General features: G+C 37.4%; 2 protein-coding genes and 1 long non-coding RNA gene across 5 annotated transcripts in view; all 3 read left to right on the top strand.

The window, feature by feature from the left end:
• Positions 1 to 14,857, top strand: part of LOC119494335 (flocculation protein FLO11-like) — a 75,149-nt gene extending 60,292 nt beyond the window's left edge. Inside the window, exons 12-13 of the mRNA XM_037780172.1 lie at positions 13,912 to 13,988; positions 14,566 to 14,857. Coding sequence (XP_037636100.1) covers positions 13,912 to 13,988; positions 14,566 to 14,570 — 82 coding nt within the window. The 3' untranslated portion in view covers positions 14,571 to 14,857. The remainder of the gene's footprint in view (positions 1 to 13,911; positions 13,989 to 14,565) is intronic.
• LOC119494362 lies at positions 849 to 13,314 on the top strand. 3 transcript variants are annotated; one of them, XM_037780192.1, is made up of 11 exons: positions 849 to 1,442; positions 1,640 to 1,666; positions 1,953 to 2,234; positions 2,400 to 2,696; positions 3,156 to 3,467; positions 4,487 to 4,546; positions 4,646 to 4,699; positions 4,931 to 4,990; positions 12,393 to 12,467; positions 12,792 to 12,839; positions 12,971 to 13,309. In XM_037780192.1, exons 1-11 carry the CDS (start codon positions 1,391 to 1,393, stop codon positions 13,102 to 13,104), a joined length of 1,401 nt encoding a protein of 466 aa, XP_037636120.1. In that variant the 5' UTR covers positions 849 to 1,390; the 3' UTR covers positions 13,105 to 13,309. The 3 variants fall into 3 exon arrangements, with proteins under 3 accessions (XP_037636120.1, XP_037636111.1, XP_037636131.1); XM_037780183.1 differs by having other exon boundaries at positions 4,643 to 4,699; positions 12,971 to 13,308; XM_037780203.1 differs by lacking the exon at positions 12,792 to 12,839 and having other exon boundaries at positions 4,643 to 4,699; positions 12,971 to 13,314.
• On the top strand, positions 9,758 to 10,500 carry LOC119494417. Its single transcript, XR_005208209.1, has 3 exons — positions 9,758 to 9,903; positions 10,087 to 10,113; positions 10,399 to 10,500. It is a non-coding gene; the product is annotated as an uncharacterized LOC119494417 (long non-coding RNA).
• Positions 14,858 to 18,596: the final 3,739 nt, after the last annotated feature.

The following is an 18,596-nucleotide window of genomic DNA, read 5'->3' as shown; positions in this document are numbered from 1 at the left end:
ATAAGTATGTAATTTAAAACCCACGATCACAAACGGCAGTGACACTAGACTGTTTATATAAATATAATGGATAGATTTCGAAATTTGATTGGGGGAGGGAATCGGAGAAATTAAAACTCCAGGAGAACAGCAGAGAGAGAGAGGAGGGAAGTCAAAGGTGTTCGTGGGATGCATATTTTTTATCATCTTATCAGAATCAGATCATTTATATCTCTTATAATATATAATTTATACCATTTATAGTAGATTATCAGTGTGTTTTCTTGCCAGATTCGCTTGCGGCACGTGGATAAAATAGACCAGATGCTGAAACTAGTGCTGAAGATCGCAAGCCGGCTGCAGAGCTCCGTGGCGCGGTGTGTGCTTTTGTGAACAGCTCAATTGATTAACAGGGGAACCGAAAGGACACGGGGCTGCACTTCTCCAAAAATTGCGGCACTTCCATTACTGATGTGAACCTGGTGTAAGAGGGGTAAGCATTCCTCTGTATGCTGTTGCCATAGAATAGCATCAGCTTCCTTCTTTAGTCCTACCCAGTGGGCTACCTCCAGGTCTGAGAAGTGAAGCCAGACAGACAGATCCCCCTACATGTTACATACTGTTCCTTTAAAAATAGGAGGTTGTGTAAATTGTAGGGGGTCCAGATGAATGTGAAGTTGATTCATAATATGCCCTTGACGCCTTATTGCATATTTTCTTTCAAAAAAGAGATTGTGCATGCAATGAGAGGAGGTCCAAATAAAAAAAAAGGTTTGTTCGAAATATTTCTGAAAAAAGAAAGAAAAGCTATTGGCAAGAATCTGAAAAGCTCCCTGGGTTCATTTGCATACACTTTTGAGACGGTCCCTAACTTCAGTTCCTCATTTTACTATCCCCTGTCAAGTTGAGCACAGGACGTCTGATATTACAGTAACAATGATCAGATGTTGCTCGTATCTCTTAAGAGCACAGTATCTTTACATATCTGCTAATGTATTTGTATTTGTTTACACCCCAAGTATGCACGGGTGTTTAAAAAATCTCTTTTAGTAAAAACCTGCATGTTGTTTGGTTTCAATTTCCATTTCAGCAATAGTCCTGCCAGTTTAGAAAAAACAACAAGTAAAAAAACAATAAGAAAAACAATAAGAAAGCAACTGCAAAAACTTTTATTTTTCTAAACCAGAGAGCCAAAACAGTGTTAGATGTGATCTAAATATACATTATCACACATACTGGGGCTTAACTGCTGCAAAGTGCAAGTGTGTTTCTGTGGCCTGTCTGTCATTGTGATTCATCTATGATGCTCACTGTGGTTTTCCTGAGAACGTGTTCTGCAAAATGACACTCTCTGTAAAAGTTCACACAGTCAGACACAGAAGTGTTGCCTTTAAAGGGTTCTTGGACATTCATGTTATTCAGCTTCATCATGGCCGGACGCCTGCTGTTACTCGTCCTCATGTGTAAGTTAAACCTCTTGTCAGTTTCTTTCATAGTAAATGTAAGTAGATGCACCAATACAGGTAATTGTATTTTATTTGCAAGTGCAAGATTTATATTGGTATCATCATCTTTTATATCAGGTTGAAAGTAATACAACATTAACATTATACATTACTATTTATTGGTTTATTGATTTTAATGATTTATTCTCCAACAGATTCCTTTTCCAAGATGAAAGCAGAAGGTCAGTATCTGAGTTTAATATTAGTTTTCATGGCCAAGTGAACTGTTATCACAGTCAGGACAGTTTAGTAAAGTCTGCAATTAATTTGACAATTTTTACACATAGTTTGGCTGTATAGTACTTTAACTCTATTTTCTATGCTGTACAATATCACACTTGCTCATTAGGAATTTTCTTATCTTAATGCAACTGTGAAGTATCTGACAAAACAAACAAAAACATTTATCATCAGAATAACTAAATGTAATTTCCAGTTATGTAATCTAACATATATTTATATTTTCAGCTCTTCTTCAACCTAAACTGACAGTGAATCCACCGGTGATCTGGGAGACAGAAACAGTCACTCTGGACTGTCAGACTCCATCATCTGTTAATGTGTCTCCGTGTTATTTTCGTGTTGTAAGAGGAGGACCTGGCAAAAGCTTCCCTTGTCTTCAGACACTGACGGGAACTGAGCTGCTTTTGCTGGTAAATCAGAGTTCACCTGCTGAGGTTAAAGTGACGTGTTTTTACCTTGTAATAACTTCATCTCCTGACAGTGATGCGTCCTCCATCATCATTCGACGTGAGTGAACACTGTTGCTACAGTATGAGCACATTTGGTTTGTGTCTTTCAGAAGAAGAAGAGATAGAAGATTTAGAATGGGCATCCTCTGCCATTATACATTTATCATCAGAAGTATTAATGCAATTTTCAGTTTTTTAATCCAACATATACTTATATTTTCAGCATCTCTTCCACCTAAACTGACAGTGAATCCACCGGTGATCAACGAGACAGACTCAGTCACACTGATCTGTCAGACGCCATCATCTGTTCCTGTGTATCAGTGTAATTTCTACACTTTAGGTGGAGGAACTGTCAATAGCTTTTCATGTCGTCAGACACTGACGGGAACTAAGCTGCTTTCGTTGGCACGTCAGAGTTCATCTGCTGAGGTTGAAGTGACGTGTTTTTACACTGTAAAGCTTGGAGAGAAAATGTATCCGTCTCCACACAGTGACACATCCTCCATCACCATACGCAGTGAGTGACTGTTTCTTACTTCTACTGATATTATTATGTCTTGATAAAGTCAAGACAAGTCAAGATCAGCACAAGAAAATGGTGTGGTATAATTTTTTAGATGTGAATTTGTTTTTAGTGGTTACAAACTACAAATCAAATAGAAAAACACTGATTTAGCAACCGTCCATTAAAATGACACATGTGGGCAAAGTTCTGCTTTTTGTTAGTTTGATAAATTGTTTTTTGATGCAATCAAATGATATATTTGAGTATACATTATTGTATAATACATTACAAAAACACATCAGAATTATAGAACAGATTGTCATTTTAGTTGTTAAACATGATGTGTGTGGTGTTGTATGACAGACATCTGTAAACATCAGCACTGTTTGAAATCACAGACTCATCTTAAAGTGTGCTTGATATTATAAAATATTTTTTGTATTTAATGATTTTTCATTCATCTTTTTGTAGTTCAAAAACCACAGATGAGTCTTACACATTTTCAAGGTGACCAGGTTCTCTTTGCTTGCACTCTGCCTGGATCTGCTAATCATGATACGAGCTGTAACCTGTACTTTGGAGAAGCAAGTGATCCAGTTACAACAACAACCATAAAGAGGAAAAGGAGCTCAAACAATCAGTGGTTCTGCCAGTTTTATGTCACAATTGATGACTTGCTGAGACGTCTACGTGTAGTTCAACAAAGCGATGCCAGCTGTGACTACAGTTTGGGAAGTGAACCAAACTCTTTGTCTCCTCGTAGTGATGGATACAGCTTGACTGGTGAGTCAGAGAACACACGGATACACAAACTACAACACATAGATTTGTGAATTCTGACTGTAGACCATAGAACAACTCCATGTTTGTGTCTGTATTCAATTGAATGTCATTTGAAATGTTCAACTGTGACATTTTGTGGTCACACATACAAGGTCCATAATAAAATCATATACGATTTTGAGATTTAAATTTTCAGTAGGCAGAACGTTTTTGGCATCATTGGGCAAAAATTCCATAATAACCTTTCAGCATATTGTAATTCAAGCGTTCTGAGAGAAAACTAGACTTCTGCACCTCCTCATGGCTCTGTTTTCAGGCTTTAGAAAATTTAGTTCGTGACAGGAGACTTTGACCAATCACAGGTCATTTCAGAGAGAGAGCGTTCCTATTGGCTGTGCTCCGGCTGGTGGGCGGTGCTTGGTATTCCCTCAAGAGATCTCAACATGGCTGACGGGTCACAAACTTTCTCATTTTACAACTAAACAGTACACTACAAGATGTTTCTGAAAACATTTGAGGAGAGAAATAGGCATTAGAGTAACAGAATATTGGTTCATATTTGATCAGCGCTGCCTAGTTTGACCGTTTGATCAGAGTTCGCGAGTGATTGACAGCTGCTCAGAGACGGCAGGCTCCAGCTCGGCTGTGATTGGTTGTTTTCCTCCGTTCTGTGAAATTTTGCAGACGCACCGGAGTCTGCAAGATTTTAGAGGACACCGGGGGACACAGAAGAATATGATTTTTTTCAGATTACCTGTCTCATGCACTACTGTCAGGATATAGTGACCGTTTTATAAAAATAACTTTTTAAAATCACATTTGCTCCATTTCTACCCACTGCTGCTTTAAGTCGACACACCAATCATCACATCAAAAACATACATACCTATGCATATACACATGTCCACAACTGTAATAAAAAAAGTAGTCTGGTTTCTAGTTTTGTGATGTGCAATTGCACAAATACGCTGTCCCACACCGTTGTCCACACAATCATTGTCCATCTTTCTTTATTGTAGATATTGTGGAAAAAGAGTCCCGCATGACGCAGACTATGCCGACATCTACCATGACCACAGGTAGGACATTATTCATTTAAATAGAAATCCAGAACATTATCACAAAGCCCTTATTATATTTGTTATTTTGAAGTTAAAAGATGTTTGTTTATTCAGCAGGTCTGACTGTTAGCAGACCTCATGCTCCCGCTCCTGTAACTCCTGTAACATCAGGTAACAACATTTCAGATATATTAAGTGTGACTTTGATTAATCACAGATCATACAATATGTGTTTCTGAGTATTATGACTATTTTGAAATTCACCAGGTTGGACTGTTGATACGTCAAGTGACACTGGTAGCTTTAGCTCTATTAAGGAAGCAGTCCAGAACATTATTACATAGCACCTCAGTATTAAGTAGTTTAGAAATTTGAAGAGGTCTTTGTCTTTTTATTTGCCAGGTCTGACTGTTAGCAGGCCTCTTGCTTCTACTCTGGTAACTCCTGTAAAACGAACATCAGGTAACAAAATGACAGATATTAACTGTGACTTTAGTTAATTATATGTGTTTTGGTGTATTCAGTATTTTGAAATGTACTTTTGTTTATTCACCAGGTTGGACTGTTGGTACGTCAAGTAGCACTAGTAGTCTTATCTCTACTTCCCTAACATCAGTGAAACCAGCATCAGGTAATTATTCTGTTTTTTCAACAATTCACATAGTGTTTACAGTATATACACACTATGTAAAGTAATATTGTAAAACACTGAATATGTTTATAAAAAGTGATTGCCTCTGTCAAAGCACATATCAAGCTGATGGTTGCTGAGTGGTTACTCAGATAGTGTGTGATAAAGATACATGTGCTTAAATGTGAAGTTACCCTTCCTATTGTGCAGCTGTAAGCCCACATTGTTCAAGTAAAATAACAATTTGCTGCTTAACATGTGTACCCCCAGTACAAAGGAAGATTATATATAGTTTTACTGTTAATATGTTTTTGTGCCTTCAACAAACAGGTACTAGTATGACTCCTACGAATCCAGAATCTACCGGTGAAATGACAGGTAGCCTACTAAAGATTCTTATTATTGCATCAAATGGTGCTTGTGGTTGAAATACTTTAGTTATGCACAGTACATGTTAATGCTGTGAGAAGTGAGACTGACACTTGTTTGTGACTTCTATTGTTGCAAAGCAAAAACGTGGATATTGAAGTATGTAGCAGTTGCGGCTGGTTGTGGAGTAACTGTGGGCGTCGTCTGGCTGGTTTCTGCATGTTTCTGCAACAAAAGAAGAACTGGTGAGAACTATGTTGATCTGTTTGTCTGAAGTCAAAATCTGTTTTTTTTTTATCTGGGTATTCACACATATTGTTCTCTTTTAAAAAAATGCTCTGCTTATTAAACTTATGTAAGCTCTATAATTGTATTTTTTACAATTATTGCATTTTAAGATTTATTCAGTTTGAGAGGGTTAAACAACTACTCAAAAAATACAAGCACAAGGTCAAAGAATAGGTCATTTATAGCAAATTGTTATAAGTTAGATTTAGCAAAAATGTTGTGCTCTTTAAAGGAAGCTCCAAAGCATCAAGCAGCATTCAATTTTAGTCAGGAATAATACCAGAAGTATAGCTCATAAGGAGGAGGTTGGTGAAAGGAGCTTCAGCAGCAAAGTCATTGGCGCAATTGTGTAAGCAGAATATCAGTGAGAAGTGTCATCTTATAATGGCCGTGCAGCCCGTGCTGATGCTAAACAGCTGGTGATGGAGCCACTGATGGTAAAGCATGAAAGAAACACATGATGCTGGTCAGCTAATGCCAGCGCAGCTTCAGTGCTTTGTCTGAACTAACACCTTTTGGTTACGATTGGCCACACAGTTTTCCTAGGCTCACACTCACATATACTTAAATTCTATTTGCAATTTCCAAGAAATGTTTGATGCAGATCCACATTTGTTCGGGTGAACAGAGTTCATGTAGCTCACAGCTACTAACACAACTATTGTGTAACTCATCAAGTAGCAAATAATAAACATGCACAAGCTAAATCTCACGCTGAAAGCAAATCATGCGTGCCGTGTGGGAGACCACCACCACCGCACTGAGACAAAAATAACCTCCTTTGTTTGGGTCCAACTCTTTTTCACACGTGAAATATTGTATGAGAAGAGATGGTATAGAATTGTTCTGTATCGTGTGGAGACTCTCTCCAACCTACATAGTCCATATGTACGGGCTATGCTTTAAGACACATCACTTGTGGTGGCGGGGTACAATTGCTGAGAACCAGATCATCTGGGGCCAGTTGGATGAGGCTCACCATAGGCACAGTTTGAACTTTAAGGTTGTGGGTTCACCAAAAAATCTAGAGGGAATGTGATTTGTACAACACAGAGAAGTCTAGAGCATTGGGATGCTGTGTGTCGTCTACATAATACACTATGTTTCAGTAAGTTCCCTAACTGAATGCAACGCGAGCGACCGTCAGTGACAAAATCAGTTTGATTGTTTTGCCTGCGCTGCGCAATGTGACGCTGTTTTGAGCCGATTTTGTCAGACATCCTGTTTCTATTTATTCCTGTCGCTCACTTTTAAAGCGCCGCAATTGACGAGGAACGGCTGATTCGTGAAGTTGAAATGAGGAGTTATCTATACGATACCTTCTCATTTCACTACAAAAAACCTACATAAGGTGACCAGGAGATCGCATGAAAGTTTCCTACTTGCTGGTTATATTTTATGTTATTTCCAGTATATATCACATAAATGTGTGTTTTCTGTTTAAAAAGTACAAATGTCGGAAGTTAGCAAGTATCATCCATCTTTTAAGTGGTTACGTTTCCAGTCTGATCTCGAGCACGCAGCTGATAGGTTTGTGGTTTGTTTACATGACATAAAAGAAAGTGCATTTTAAACAGATTCAGTGTGGACATCGGACACCGATGTTATTGTAGGTAAATAAAAAGACCACAAATCTATCTTCCTATCTTGTTGGTTTCTTATTCTATCAATAAGAAGACACAACAAGGTTGATATTGCGGTCAGTAGGGGGTTCAGGGTGAACTGTCTTAAAGAGTATGTCAGCTGGCCCCGTGGGAGTCAGTACCTGTATATATGGACTATGTTGAGTGGAGCGAAATAACCTGGGCTACACATGTAACCTTCCGTTCTCTTAGCAACTGGTTTATTTTTTTTTGGTTAAGAGATTAACTTGAAAGTGTAATGCTAGCCAATATCGTGACCATCAAATTCTTGAATCCAATCAGATGGACTAAAGGCTTTTATTTTTATGCAGAGAATGACATTATTTAAAATACAAACCTTGCAATAAAATGCCAAACTTTGTTGAAAACAATCACATTACTTTGTGTGTCTTTCTCACAAGCAGGTCCCAAGGAAGTGAAAATGCGGCGGGAGTCTCAACATGACAATGTAAGTCTGACTAGAGGGACAATATTAAATAGATTCGTCATATATATATTAATAGATGCTAAAGTTGATTTCTTTCTTTTCCCAGTTGGACATATACCATTTGTACTCCACCATCGCTGAGGAGCCTGCTGCATTAGCCCTGAAGGGTATGGAGTACAGCACAGTGCAGCTACACTGAAGCACAAACTGTTTATATTGTATAGAGAAAGCCTGAAGAACTCTTAGTAATGTAAAACTTGTGTTTAAAGTTGACTGGTATAATCTAGACTAATGTTAGACAGCTGTAATGTCTTCCTCAGATCAACCAAACGGTCAGATGAAACCAAACTTCTACTAACATTTTCCAAGTTTAACAGTTAGATCCAATTTTCAAGTTGTGTTTTATGATATACAAATCACAGCGTGGGTTCCAAACTGCATTTCAATTTACCTTTTTTAGATTGAAAATGTATTTAGTTTTACTCATACAGTATATAACTAAAACAAACATTCACTTTACTCCTGTTTGTAGTTCTTGTCTTGTTTTATAACGTGTTTTCTGTATTTTTTGTAACTGGATATATTGTCTGAGAACTTTGCGACCATACTTTATAAATAAATGTACACGCATTTACATGTTACTACTTCTGTATATCAGTTTTCTCAAGCATGTGGTTCAGAGTTATGTGGTCACCTTGACAAGTTATGGCTGGATATATGAATATAACATTCTGAGATCTTCTTCATGCATCTTTAGCTCTTCTGAAATGTCTTCTGCTTTAAAACAAGGAAAAACTGGCAGAATAAAGCAAGTCAACATTTTCTGTTGTCTCTCAGCTATTTTACCTGTGTAACTGTTAATAGTCTGTGTGGCAATTAAAAGTGGAAATGGAGCGGGAGGTTAGTGGAAGTCAGAATTGTATTTGGCCATATTGTATGATTGTCTCTAAAAATTGGAGGTTGGAGGAGGCCCAGATGAATGTAAAGTTGGTCTGAAAATGTCAATTTAAAAAAATGGGAAAGCTATTGACAAAAAATGGCCTTTGACGACCTATTGCATATTTTGCTTTCCAAAACAGAGATTGTGCATGCAATGGGAGGAGATCCAATTGGACATAAAGTTTTTTTAATATGTGTATGAGAAAATAAATGCAAAAGCTATTGACAAAAATCTGAACAGCCCCTTGGCCCATTTGCGTGCACCTTTGAGACGGTCCCTAACTTCAGTTTCTTATTTTACCATCTTCTCAGTTGTTTTCTTCTTCAGAATGCATTACTCTGTGCATATCTGAATAATGTATGTATTGGTGTACACAGTAAAAACCTACACTAAATAATTACTGTATTAAAGTATTTTGTCTTGAGACTGACTGAAGGTGTTTGGCTTCTCAAGTCAGCACTAGTTCTGCCAGTTTAGAAATAGGCAACAAGTAAAACAATAAGACAATAAGAAAGCAACAGAAGGAATAAACAAACTTTAATTTCTCTGGCTAGTTCGGGCGGCTGTGGCTCAGAGTGTAAAGTAGGTGGTGGTTCGATCCCCGGCTCCTCCAGTCCACATGTTGAAGTGTCCTTGAGCAAGGGTTAACCCCAAATTGCCCCCTGAAGGCTTTGCCATCGTCGTGTGAATGATTTAGATCCTGATGGGCAAAGTTGGCACCTTGCATGGCAGCCTCTGCCATCAGTATGTGAATGTGTGTCTGAATGGGTGAATGCTCACATGTCAAAACGCTTTGAGTGGTCGTAAGACTAGAAAGACGCTATATAAATGCAACTCACCATAGCTAGCCAATACTGAAGATGTGATCTAAATATACAGATAATGTCAAGTACAGGTGTATTTCTGTGTCATTTCTGATGCTCGCTGTGGTTTTCCTGAGAACGTGTTCTGCAAAATGACGCTCTCTGTATGAGTTCCCACAGTCAGACACACCAGTGTTGCCTTTAAAGGGTTCTTGGACATTCACGTTATTCAGCTTCATCATGGCCGGACGCCTGCTGTTAGCTGTCCTCATATGTAAGTTTAACCTCTTGTCAGTTTCTTTCATTGTAAATGTAAGTAGATACACCAATACAGGTAATTGTATTTTATTTGCAAGATTAATTATGTATTGGTATCATGTTTTATTAAACTTTTACATCAGGTTGAAAGCAATTCAACATTTACTATATATTGGTTTATTGATTTATTCTCCAACAGATTCCTTTTCCAAGATGAAAGCAGAAGGTCAGTACCTGAGTTTAATATTAGTTTTCATGGCCAGGTGAACTGTTATCACAGTCAGGACAGTTTAGTAAAGTCTGAAATGAATTTGACAATTTTTACACATGGTTTGGCTGTATAGTGCTTTTAGTCTATTTTCTATGCTGTACAATAAATCACACTTGCTCATTAGGAATCTTATCTTAATGCAACTGTTAAGTATCTGATAAAACAAACAAATACATTTGTCATCAGAATAATTAAATGTAATTTTCAGTTATTTAATCTAACATATATTTAAATTTTCAGCTCTTCTTCCACCTAAACTGACAGTGAATCCACCGGTGATCACAGAGACAGAAACAGTCACTCTGGACTGTCAGGCTGCATCATCTGTTCCTGTGTCTCAGTGTTATTTCTACACTTTAAGAGGAGGAACTACCAGACGCTTCTCTTGTCTGCAGACAATTACGGGGACTGAGCTGCTTTTGTTTGCGCATCAGAGTTCACCTGCTGAGGTTAAAGTAAAATGCTCTTACACTGTAGAGCTTGGAGAGAAAAAATATTCTCCTCAAAGTGACACATCCTCCATCACCATACAACGTGAGTGAACACTGCTGCTATAATAATAATAACTTCCTTTACAGTATATAGCACGTTTCAAAACAAGGTTACAAATTGATTTACAATAAAAGCATGATAAAAGTAATTAACATCCAGAACTCAAGATTTAAACTAGATAAAATCATATAAATAGTTACAAAAATGCGCCATCAGTTAAGAAAAAGCCAGAATATAAAAGTGAGTCTTAAGAAGAGATTTAAAGGAAGATACTGAGTTTGTTCCACAGCTGAGGTCACCTTTGTTGACAAGTTTGTCATTTGGAACTATAGGACCCCATAGGGAGTCAGTAAATCAAAGATATAGGCAGGAGCCAGACCATTCAAGGCTTTAAAAACAGGCAGTAAAATCAATTCTAAAACTCACAGGTAACCAGTGAAGGGCAGCAAGGATTGGTGTGATGTGGTCGCTTCTCTTAGTACGTGTTAAAAGCCTGGCAGCAGTGTTTATACCAACTGCAATCTTTCTATATACTTATATTTTAAGAACTTGCTACAGTATGAGCACAACAAAGTGACTCTTAACATGGGGATCGGGTCCTCCATTGGCCATTGTAAATTCATCATCAGAAATTACGTTTTAAAAATTCCATTTTCAATTGTTTAATCCGGCATTTGCTTGATTTTCAGCTCCTCTTCCACCTAAACTGACAGTGAATCCACCGGTGATCACAGAGACAGACTCAGTCACACTGAACTGTCAGACTCCATCATCTGTTCCTGTGTATCAGTGTTTTTTCTACATTTTAAGTGGAGGAACTGTCAGAGGCTTCTCTTGTCTGCACAAACTGACGGGGACTGAGCTGCTTTTGTTGGCACATCAGAGTTCACCTGCTGAGGTTAAACTGACGTGTTTTTACATTGTAAAGCGTGGAGAGAAAAATGATCCATCTCCACACAGTGTCACATCCTCCATCACCATACGCAGTGAGTGACTGAGTTTTTCCACATATACTGATATTATAATATTATGTCTTGATAAAGTATCAGCACAAGAAAAGTTGTGTGGTGTAATATTTCAGGTATGAATTTGTTTTTACAAACTGCAGAACAAATAGAAAAACACTGATTTAACAAACGAAAAGGTGATAGATATTTTTGGAAGTCTGATAAAAATCCCCACAGCACTTTATGACTTTATTAATACAGTTATCAACCAGGAAGTTAGCATTGATTGCAAAAATAACTCAAATCTGGGTTTTAGGTCTCATTCGTGCAGCACTCTATTGGGACTGCACAAATTAAACATGCAAAATACAAATACACAAACAATAAGGCTGTCGCATGAAGTTGTCTTCAGAAATATTTATTTATTTGTACACACTGGAAATGTATCATCTTAAATCCATCCTCTCTTACTGTAGATATTGTGGAGAGAGTCAAGCATGACCCCGATGATGCCAACATATAGTATGACCACAGATAGGACATCTTCTATACTAAGGAAGCAGTTCAGAACATTATTACATAGCACCTCAATATTAATTAGTTTGAAAATCTGAAAAGGTCTTTGTCTTTTTATTTGCCAGGTCTGACTATTAGGAGGCCTCATGCTTCCACTCTGGTAACTCCTGTAAAACGAACATCAGGTAACAAAATTACAGATATTAAGTGTGACTTTAGTTAATTAAATGTGTTTCGGTATATTCAGTATTTTGAAATGTACTTTTCTTTATTCACCAGGTTGGACTATTGGTACGCCAAGTAGCACTGGTAGTTTTATCTCTACTTCCCTAACATCAGTGAAACCAGCATCAGGTAATTATTCTGTTTTTCAATAATACACATGGTGTTTATATACACACTATATAAAGTAATATTGTAAAACACTGAATATGTTTATAAAAAGTGATTATCTCTGTCAAAGCACATACCAAGCTGATGGTTGCTGAGTGGTTACTCAGATAGTGTGTGATAGAGATGCATGTGCTTAAATGTGAAGTTACCCTTCCTATTGTGCAGCTGTAAGCCCACATTGTTCAAGTAAAATAACAATTTGCTGCTTAACATGTGTACCCCCAGTACAAAGGAAGATTATATATAGTTTCACTGTTAATATGTTTTTGTGCCTTCAACAAACAGATACTAGTATGACTCCTACGAATCCAGAATCTACCGGTGAAATGACAGGTAGCCTACTAAAGATTCTTATTATTGCATCAAATGGTGCTGGTGGTTGAAATACTGTAGTTATGCACAGTTCATGTTAATGCTGTGAGAAGTGAGACTGACAATTGTTTGTGACTTCTATTGTTGCAAAGCAAAAACGTGGATATTGAAGTATGTAGCAGTTGCGGTTGGTTGTGGAGTAACTGTGGGCGCCGTCTGGCTGGTTTCTGCATTTTTCTGCAACAAAAGAAGAACTGGTGAGAACTATGTTGATTTGTTTGTCTAATGAAGTCAGAATCTGTTTTTTATGTGGGTGTTCACACATACTGTTCTCTGAATATCAGTGTGGTTTCACATTGTTTTCAATTAAAGACAGTTTACATTAGTTTCTGGTGGCAAAATGTAAAAGAATGACTGCTACATCCAGTATCCCTGTTTATTAGGGAATATTGAAGCTTCCTGATATCAATAATCACTGGTTATATATTTTTTTTGCATTTTCTAGAGAAATGTGTTTCCAAGAGGTAAGAAATCCTATTTCTCAAATATTAAACTTGAGTGAGAACCAGTATGTATCATCTTTTCAATCATTGCTCTGGATTGTAGTCTTAGTTTCAGATATTCATTCTGTCAGTTGCTCCGGACGTCCAGTCCTCTTCTGACTGCCTCTGAGCTGCTCCACCGGTACAGTTGCAGATTAAGTGCCTTGCTTGAGGACACATGGACATTTGGCAATAAAGTTCTTTGAGGGATCTTTCAAAACAGTCTGAGCAGCAGTGATAACTCTGCCTGGGAAACTAACACCTCCAGCACATTGAAAACATATATGAGGTAGCATACATAATTCAGATATCACACTAGATCCTTGTTAAGTCAACACATTGACAAAACTTAAATAAAAAGCATAAGAAGGAGGATTTTGGAGTGGTGGAGCAGCAAGTAGGTGTTGACATGAAGGAATCAATACAGTAGTAGTGACAACATGTCAGGTTAGAAAGGTTTATTCCATATTTATCCGGCAGAACCTGAAAGTCACACTTTTCAGTCACATAATTTAGATGTTTGGGGAGAGTAATACAGTATATTCATTTAGACCAAAAGCAAACATCACTGATTTGCAAGGTGGTTATGATGAAACCGACAGTATCGTCACTTATGAATACAAAACTGGTGAGCTGCTTTTCTCTTCCTAATGTAGCATAATGCTCATAGTAGGGCAGTCAGGATATCAGATTTTCATTACATGGATATCGTGGTCAAAAGATTTTACAATAATTATATTATTATAAACTTTGTTCATTGTGTGTTTTGTCTCTTTTTTTGGCAAATAAATTACACTAAAAATACAAGTGTAGGGAGGTGGAGAGAGCGTCTGTGACCATAACTGTACATATAGAATTATTTAAGAGGCGCTGGATTATTTACACAATATTATCATATGTGTATTAACATGATATGAATATTTCATGTTTAAATATCACGGTTATTGTCAATACTGGTATATCACAATGATGTTCATAGACATTGCCACTTGGTGGTGCAAGTTCTGCTAAAATGCTCTAGTGGCCATAATTTGAAGAGGCATAATATCCCATTACAGGTACAAAATGTGCATTCTTATATTACAGCATGACAGATACTAAACATGTGCAACTTTTATATCTCGATAAATGCATAATGCTGGCAAACATTTGCACTTCACTGAGGGTAGTTACAGTAAGTTATGTCTGTTTCTTTTTCTTCATAGAGTGACAACAACAACACCTCAGAGAGGCCAGCTACATCAGCCCTGAGAGATGCAGTGTACAGCACTCCAAAGTCAATTTGAAATCCAAAAATATTTTTTCTTGCAACTTTTTACACTTTACTTTCTAATGTACAGTTGTGATGTTTACATTATTTACACCATTATCCCAAAGAGCAAAAACTAGAATGGTGTAATGGCTCAATTGGACTTCATTGAATTGATAGAAACAGAAGCTAGGTCAGAAGATAACGTGTTATGTGTTGCCTTGCTTTAAATAATAAAAACATTATACACAAAAAAGTCCCATTCATTTAAAAAGTTGAAGTTGAGTATATAGCGCTTTAAACACAAAACGTATGTTTGTACCAAAGTGCTTTACACAAGAGATTCACATACAGTATGTACCTCGTACACAAATTCGCTCGCACTCTTGCGTGCATGCACGCATGCACGCGCGCTCGCATGCATTGTGCAAAGACACAATGTGTAGGATTTGGCGGCATCTTGTGGTGTGGTTTTTCAGATTGCAACCAACTGAGTACCCCTCTGCTCACTCCTCCTCTGCGGCTCACGTTACTGTGATAACAGTACTGTGGTGTCTGTTCTGGGCTACTGTAGAACCATGGCAGAGCAACATGGTGGACTCTGTGAAGAGGACCTGCTCCCTGTGTAGATATGAAGTGCTCATTCTAAGTTAATGAAAACACGATTCATAGTTTTAGGTGATTATACACTAATGAAAACATAGTTATGAATATTATATTCCATTTCTGCAAATAGATCCCCCGAAATGTTACCCACTGTTCTGTTAAGAGGTCTCAAGTGTGTCGGATTCAGTCTAAATAAAACACAGGCTATGTCAAGTGTGTGTGTTTCTGTGTCCTGTCTGTTAATGAGGTTCACTTCTGGTGCTAGCTGTGGTTTTCCTGTGAGCAAGTTTAAAAGTTTAAAATGAAACCGCAGTACAGAAAGTCCATGTAGTCAGACACACAAGTATCTTCTATCTGGACAGTCTTCTTCACCTTCATCATGGCTAGACGCCTGCTGTTTGTCATCCTCATGTGTAAGTTAAACCTATAGATTTTTTCATTATTAATGTAGTCTATCAGAAACTAATGCAGGTTCACACATGCAAACACAACATTAATATATAATGTCAGCTATTATGTACCAGTTTATGTTTTGTCTTTTATATAGTTGGTGATTTCATGTTATGTGTGTTCCGATTACCTGTGTTGTTGCTCTGTGCTGTTTATTTGTAAACTGTGGAACTGCAGTGCAAAGTCTAAATCTAATCTAATTTTCCTAACAAATAATAAATATCTTGATCTTGACTCTCACCTCTGTTTGACAGAATTAAACATTGGATGGAGTTTTAATATTCTACATTTTGTTGAAGGTATTAATTAATTATAATTATATCTATTTATATTGTTAACTCTTTATATTTCCAACAGTTTCCTTTCACGAGATTCTAGGACAAGGTCAGTCTGTGTTTTCACTGTATGGGAAGTTTGGTGTAGTCTGCTATTGATTTGACTATTTCTACACATGGTTTTGTTGTACATTATATTTTTCTTTACTTCCTCCACATTAATCACTATTTCTCAGTTTTGATTATTGTCATATTAATGTAATTATTCAGTATTTGATATAGCATATTTATATCTCTTTCCTTCCAGCTCTTCTTCCACCTAAACTGACAATTAATCCACCGGTGATCACAGAGACAGAAACAGTCACTCTGGACTGTCAGACTCCATCATCTGTTCCTGTGTCTGGGTGTTTCTACACTTCAAGCGCAGGAACTGTCAGACGCTTCTCATGTCTGGAGACACTGACGGGGACTGAGCTGCTTTTGTTAGCACATCAGAGTTCACCTGCTGAGGTTAAAGTGAAATGCTTTTACATTGTAAAGCGTGGAGATAAAAATGATGCATCTCCACACAGTGACGAATCCTCCATCACCATACAACGTGAGTGACTGAGTTTTTCCACATCTACTGATATTATAGTATTATGTCTCGATACAGTATCAGCACAAGAAAAGTTGTGTGGTGTAATATTGGAGCTTGGAGAGAAAAAATATTCTCCACACAGTGACACATCCTCCATCACCATACAACGTGAGGGAAAACTGCTGCTATAATAATAATAATAACTTTATTTATATAGCACCTTTCAAAACGAGGTTACAGAGTGATTTACAATAAAAGCATTATAAAAATAATTAACATCCAGAACTCAACATCTAAGCTAGATAAAATCATATACTGTAAATAGTTACAACAATGCTCCATCAGTTAAGAAAAAGCCAGAATATAAAAGTCAGTCTTAAGAAGAGATTTAAAGGAAGATACTGAGGTCACCTTTGTTGACAAGTTTGTATTTTGGAACTGTTAGTGGGCCTCATAGGGAGTCAGTAAATCACTGATATAGGCAGGAGCCAGACCATTCAAGGCTCTAAAAACAAGCAGTAAAATCTTAAAATCAATTCTTAAACTCACAGGTAACCAGTGAAGGGCAGCAAGGATTGGTGTGATGTGGTCGCTTCTCTTAGTACGTGTTAAAAGCCTGGCAGCAGTGTTTATACCAACTGCAATCTTTTTATATTTTAAGAACTTGCTACAGTATGAGCACAAACAACAAAGTTACTCTCAACATGGGGATTGAGTCCTCAAAGGAAGTGTTAGAAGAATATCAATGGGTATCGTCTGCCATTATAAATTCACCATCAGAAATTATGTTTTAAAAATTCCATTTTCAATTGTTTAATCCAGCATTTGCTTGATTTTCAGCTCCTCTTCCACCTAAACTGACAGTGAATCCACCGGTGATCACAGAGACAGACTCAGTCACACTGAACTGTCAGACTCCATCATCTGTTCCTGTGTCTTGGTGTTTTTTCTACATTTTAAGTGGAGGAACTGTCAGAGGCTTCTCTTGTCTGCACAAACTGACGGGGACTGAGCTGCTTTTGTTGGCACATCAGAGTTCACCTGCTGAGGTTAAACTGACGTGTTTTTACATTGTAAAGCGTGGAGAGAAAAATGATCCATCTCCACACAGTGTCACATCCTCCATCACCATACGCAGTGAGTGACTGAGTTTTTCCACATCTACTGATATTATAGTATTATGTCTCGATACAGTATCAGCACAAGAAAAGTTGTGTGGTGTAATATTAGAGCTTGGAGAGAAAAAATATTCTCCACAGTGACACATCCTCCATCACCATACAACGTGAGTGAACACTGCTGCTATAATAATACTAACTTTATTTATATAGCGCCTTTCAAAACAAGGTTACAAAGTGATTTACAATAAAAGCATGATAAAGTAATTAACATCCAGAACTCAAGATTTAAACTAGATAAAATCATATAAATAGTTACAACAATGCGCCATCAGTTAAGAAAAAGACAGAATATAAAAGTGACTCTTAAGAAGAGATTTAAAGGAAGATACTGAGTTTGTTCCACAGCTGAGGTCACCTTTGTTGACAAGTTTGTCATTTGGAACTATAGGACCTCATAGGGAGTCAGTAAATCAAAGATATAGGCAGGAGCCAGATCATTCAAGGCTTTAAAAACAGGCAGTAAAATCAATTCTAAAACTCACAGGTAACCAGTGAAGGGCAGCAAGGATCGGTGTGATGTGGTCGCTTCTCTTAGTACGTGTTAAAAGCCTGGCAGCAGTGTTTATATCAACTGCAATCTTTCTATATACTTATATTTTAAGAACTTGCTACAGTATGAGCACAACAAAGTTACTCTTAACACGGGGATCGGGTCCTCCATTAGCCATTGTAAATTCATCATCAGAAATTACGTTTTAAAAATTCCATTTTCAATTGGTTAATCCAGCATCTGCTTGATTTTCAGCTCCTCTTCCACCTAAACTGACAGTGAATCCACCGGCGATCACAGAGACAGACTCAGTCACACTGAACTGTCAGATTCCATCATCTGTTCCTGTGTCTTGGTGTTTTTTCTACTTTTTAAGTAGGGGAACTGTCAGAGGCTTCTCTT

This window comes from Sebastes umbrosus, chromosome 1, assembly GCF_015220745.1.
Source record: "Sebastes umbrosus isolate fSebUmb1 chromosome 1, fSebUmb1.pri, whole genome shotgun sequence".
In the NCBI taxonomy this organism is placed as follows: Eukaryota; Metazoa; Chordata; class Actinopteri; order Perciformes; family Sebastidae; genus Sebastes; species Sebastes umbrosus.
Note: the sequence above shows the minus strand (reverse complement) of the source record. Positions and strands in the feature narration are given on the sequence as shown.